Below are 5,577 nucleotides of genomic sequence, written 5' to 3' on the forward strand. Positions count from 1 at the left end.
TCTCTGTTTCTTGTATCTCTTTTTGTGTCTGTTTCTTTCTATTTCTTTCTCTCTCTGTGTATTTATTTCTCTGTCTTTCTATCCTTTTCCTCTTGGTTCCCTATCTATCTATCTATCTATCTATCTATCTATCTATCTATCTATCTATCTATCTATCTATCTATCTATCTATCTATCTATCTATCTATCTATCTATCTATCTATCTATCTATCTATCTATCTATCTATCTATCTATCTATCTATCTATCTGCGTTTGTTCTCTCGCCCACCCGAGTTATTGCATCTCACGCCGGACAGATCGGTGCAGCGGGAGAGCGCGCGCCGGGCGCACGTGTTCGGGAGTGAAGCAGAGGATGAAGAAGAGGACGAAGTGAGCGCATGCCGGCCCAGTTATTGCGTTGCACGCGCTAGAAAAGTAGAGGCCATTCATGACGATGATAGTGTTTGGTAACGCGAAATGGCAGAACGGTGACCTTAACGAGCTCCGTTGTTAAAAATGTATTAATCACATTTTACGGTTCAGTGGTCAACGGCAGCGTGATATACAACCGGGATTTAAGCTTTTCTACGACTATACATACCTTTTTCTTTTGCACCAGGCTCACCCGCGTGGCATGTGCCACTATTAGCGAAGAAGATCAAGCTGTCTCGAGGCGCCTCGCGCCTCGTCTTTTGCAGCAGTCGAAGCGCCGAAGCTCCAGGCAGAGTCCTGCGTGTTAAAGGCATGGCTCTCTTTTTCCCGCGGCGACTCGCGGCTGCCGACCTCCTGACGAGCGAGTACTTCGACTGTCAGGAAGGCTTCGGCGACGGCATCTTCCAGTTGCGGCTGCTGATCCTGTGCACCGTTGCCATTTTCCTGGTCAACGGGGAAGTAGTGCTGATGCCCGCAGTCTCGAGCGATGTGGACCACTGGTGCAAGATGCCGGCCGGATCTAATATCTCGGCGGACGCGTGGAAGGACGTTGCCATACCCGTGGCAGCCGACGGACGCCACAGCCGCTGCCACGTATTCGAGAATCTCGGAGACTTGCCGAACGACACAGCCGTCGCGGTCGAGTGCTACGAGTGGGACTACGACCAAGCGCAAGTCGAGGCGTCGGTAATTAGCGCCTGGAACTTAGTTTGCCAAAGGCGCGCCTTGCTCGCCGCCGCAATGGCGGCGCAACAAGCGGGTTCCGGCGTGTTCCTGCTGCTGTCGGGTGCCGCGGCCGACCTTTTGGGCAGGATGCCCGTTCTCCTAGTGGCGACGACAGCTACGATTGTGTCGGCAGCAGCCAGCTGTCTGGCCACCGACTACGTGCTTTACACCTTGGCGCTCTTTTTTGTATCCGGCGGCGTGATCTCCTGCGCCGCCGCGACCGTGATCGTCTTCTTTGAGGTCACCGTCCACGAACACCGGCCATTGTACATCATCTACTCTGCGACAGCGAGCTTCTTGCTAGGTGACGTGTGGTTTGCGATCGTCAGGGCCCTCAAGGTCAGCTGGCGCCTGAAACAAGCTGTTTTTCTCTCGCCCACACTGCTTCTCCTCGCTGCCTTCGCGGTCGTGCAAGAATCACCGCGCTGGCTGATCGCCAAAGGGCACGTGGAAGAGGCTGAAGCTGTGATGATGACCGCGGCCGAGCTGAACCACTTTCCCCTGTCCGGCACAGCCTGTCTCGTCGACAAACTGAGGCGGGATCGCTGGAAGTACAGGAATCGCGCCCCCGCGTCCGGCAACGAAAGCTTGCTGCTGGACGCCAGATCGGTCCGGCGGCGAGCGTTGACGATGTTCGCTATTCTGTTCTCGCTCATGTTCGGCGTCATCACAGATGTCATCTCGATAATGGCGCGAAGCAACGACAACGAAGACAGGAGCGTTTGGTTCATGGTGGTCGTGCTCGTTGGTACGCTGCTCAGTTACGCGGCAATGTACACCGTGGTTACCCGGTTTGCCCTGGTCAAAGTGCTCAGTGTCTCCTCGGCAGCCGCCGGCTGTACCCACTGTCTGCTCAGCTTCGCCGCTAACTTTTATTCCGTGGCCACCGTCCTACTCGCGCTGTCGCACGGCATCCTTGCCGTAGCCGTCGCAGTTAGCATCGCGTATATCATGGAGACAGTGCCCACGGCCGTTCGCGGTGTGGCCTTGTGCTGGGCTCTGGCCTGTGGAAGCGTCGGCGCCGGCTGCGCGTGTTCGGCGTTGGTGCTGCAGCAGCTCGGCCGCGAGGACGTGGCGTTCGGTACGACAGCGCTCTTGCTCGTGGTGTCGCTGTTCGTGATTTCCGACCTGCCTCCTCCGTCAGTAATCGAGTGCGCGGTCACCGACGCCGCGACTAAGAGGCACGCCTCGGTCTCCAGCAAGGCCTCCCTTGACCACATGAAGAAAACGCTGGACAATTGTCCTCTGGACAAGATCAGCCCGATGAGTTCCAGGAGCAAGAGGAGCCTGACGGATGGCTCGCTGCGCACGTCTTCGGGCCACAGCTACCCGCGCCATTTTTGACGTGCTTATACGTTCAATCGCCATGTAGCGCCTGACTTTGCTGCATAGCTGTCGTAACCGCACTGACGGGAAAGCCCAGACAATTAAACAAATGCGGTTTCGCCACGCTTTCGATCTTTGCCGCGGTGATTAGCGTTTTCCGGACAGCTTTTGCACATTGCGGTTGCTTCATTTCTATTTTTTCGCCTTTACGGGAATCGGACAACGTACGCTGAAGGCGTTACGCTATCTGGGGCCCAATTATATATCGTATAGCTGCAGGTTGTGACTTGGTCCAATTTTCTGGACTCATACTTAGGACTGTGTAGCGATCACAAGAAACGACAAAGGACGGAAGAAGTGCACACGACATATGCGCTGACTCTCAACTGATTTTTTTATTCAGAAACACAAAAGAGTAAACTAGGAAAGTCATCAGACCACGTGACAGCTGCTACAAACGAAAAGAATTTCTCGAGTTGTTGCCCGTTAACCAAACATGCGCACAACGAGTTCTATGTGAAAATATTTCTTCCGTTCTTAGTCGTTCTTTATGAGCGCTGCACAGTCCTAAGTATGAGTCCATATCAACTAGCTCAGTTTTCCATTGTAAGTCGATTTTCTGGACCCTGGTCTTTCGCTGTAACGAAATACGAAGAAGGGACCGCATGCAGCGATGACCAGGCGAACTATAAAGTGAGATTTACGAAAACACCGCGGCATATTTCGCATCCATGGTTCCTGGTGTGTCGTAGTTGGAGTCGGGCGGAATGCCAGGTGTAGGTGAAAAGTCCATTTGCATGGACATGTTGACGTGCTTGATGTGAACCACCACATGTGGGGTCGAAGGGGGGGGGGGAGGGTTCACCACCTCGAAAATTTTCGGTTCACCCATAGACACAGACGATCACATGTGAAGCCTCCCACGCCTTCCCCAAAATAAAATCCTGGATACGCCCATGTCAATGTATAGGGCGCCGCTCTTGCAGGGGCGTGGCCCACCTATCTAGGAAAGTGAGAGGAGTTGCTTCATATAATTAAAAAACAAATGGAGAAACAAATGTTGTGGGGAATTCCCAGTAAGTGTCAGCTTCCCTCTCTCTCTCTCTTTCTGCTGCGAATTAGACGCGGCATCTCGGGTTTTATCCTTCGAATTCGACCCAAGCGCATATGCCTTGCAGTTCCACAAGTTGCAGTTTGTAAATCGCAATATGTGACCTTAATTAGGGATTAGTTAACAACTTATCAGTACAATTTTGAGGTAACCGATGATGCGCATTGTTTGCCCATGCAATTAAAGATATCGACTTCAAAGAAAACAATTGCGCTGTCTTCCATCCTAGAGAAGAATCCACCTGTTAATACGCCTGCGGTAAGCTTTCTCTGTCAATAACGCTTTGCACATTACATTCCCCCATATACCGACATCGCATGCTTAGCACTTTGGCATAAAATGGCAGATACTTGTGAAACTGCCTCTATAAGTTTAGGTGTGCTTGGCTCGGAAGCACCGTTGCACATATAATTACGTATGCGCAAGTTCGTGGCTGAGCTTACGGTCGAGCGGTTTATAATAGCCTTAATGCGAGCGCTAAGCCTCTCGAGAGCAACGTGAAACGCCGATCGGACGGGACAGCTTCACAAGAAGTTGCGGGCAAGCCGATATGGAGCGATGAACTACTCCGAACCTTGCCTCGACTTTCCGTGATGGATGACCAGCACTTTATATCCGTTGACCTCTTACAATGACATCGCCTTCGAGGAACAGGTTGTGTAATTTTATCGAAGTGGCGACGCTAAGCTCTTCAAGACAGCAGCCTTTTTCGGCGGACCCATACCCAGTGGCGTAGCCAGGGGGCGGCAAACCGGCCCCCCCCCCCCCCACCACCCCCACCCCGCCGAAACTTTTCCCCCGTACAAAGAGCACAAAATGACACTTGACCACACTTATCTGCCCAGGCCTCATGTCGGATCAAGGAGGAGCCTCCCCCCCCCCCCCCAAAAAAAAAAAAAAAGTAAGTTCTGCCTACGCCACTGCCCATACCTTCTTCAGTTTGATCGGTTTCGTGTTTATGGATGAGACGGCTTTTATGACGCACCAACTACGAACGTGAGATTGGGTAGCAGGTCACATGTAGGAAGGTATAGGGAGAAAAATTGATCAGAATTCAGTGTCACTTATGAACTTTGCACGCTGGAGGAGAAGGCTTACACCCATAGTTGTCGACGACTTATTCAAATTATTGGAAAACAATCTGGAAATATTTTCACTTCAATAAAGTTGCTTCTCTCTCTCTCTCTCAAATTATGCCATGGTTTTGCGTCCTACAGCTGCCCAAAGTGAGTTTGTGGCCGGCTGAGTTCCGAAAGTCTCTTATATCAAGTGGTGGAAGGGGGTGGCAATAGAATATTCGTGGTATAAAGTTTTTTTTTTTTTGTCGAGCCGATATACTTGTGTTTTCTTTAAAAAAAAGTCAAGCGAAGCTTGCACTAAGCCGCGCAAGAATTGAAACAGCGAAACTGAACGTTTCTGAAGAATAATCTGGTTGTTTATATAGGTTGTTTCTAGGCCTTAGCTAGGTGACGCTAGGTTACTTCTAGGTTGTAGCTAGGCTTTAGCTAGGTGTTGCTAGCTGGTTTATACGTTGATTCTCAGCGCAGAGAGGTTCGAGTTAAACCACAGACAGTAACATACACGACACGGATGTCCAAACTCCAGAGGCAGAACCTCGCGCCGAAACCAAGCCTTCGCACCTCTCATAGGTCTACGGGCACGTCGTCGTTGGCGTATAGCCTTCCATCGCTTCGGCGCTTCCCTATAGTTCTCTCCTTGTACGTACTCGGGGTCTTCGGCTCGGCGCCGTCGCTTCACCGCCATTTGTTGTGCTAACTGTCGCTTTCTTCTTTTTAGATGCGAAGTATCTCTTGCTCGGGGGTATGTCACGCGGCGTGGTAATCCGCACACGGCGTAGTAGTCCGCACTCACACTACGCATGCGCAACTCTCCTCCTTCCGTCTCTCCAACAGCTGCGCGTTACTCTCTCCACTTCTCTACCAGCACGCGCTTGCGCTTCTCCTGCGTTCTCGCTTCTGCTCTCACAGCGATACGCTACTC

The 5,577-nt window shown here is 51.6% G+C and overlaps 1 protein-coding gene across 1 annotated transcript; it reads left to right on the plus strand.

Moving 5' to 3' along the window:
- Positions 1–725: 725 nt before the first annotated feature.
- On the plus strand, positions 726–2,483 carry LOC119386027 (solute carrier family 22 member 7). Its single transcript, XM_037653379.1, has one exon. It carries the CDS (start codon positions 726–728, stop codon positions 2,481–2,483), a length of 1,758 nt encoding a protein of 585 aa, XP_037509307.1.
- The last annotated feature ends 3,094 nt before the right edge of the window (positions 2,484–5,577 follow it).

This window comes from Rhipicephalus sanguineus, chromosome 3, assembly GCF_013339695.2.
Source record: "Rhipicephalus sanguineus isolate Rsan-2018 chromosome 3, BIME_Rsan_1.4, whole genome shotgun sequence".
Taxonomy (NCBI): Eukaryota; Metazoa; Arthropoda; class Arachnida; order Ixodida; family Ixodidae; genus Rhipicephalus; species Rhipicephalus sanguineus.

Coding starts and splice junctions, on each gene's coding strand:
- LOC119386027 (XM_037653379.1), top strand. CDS start 726: ATGGCTCTCTTTTTCCCGCGGCGACTCGCGGCTGCCGACCTCCTGACG.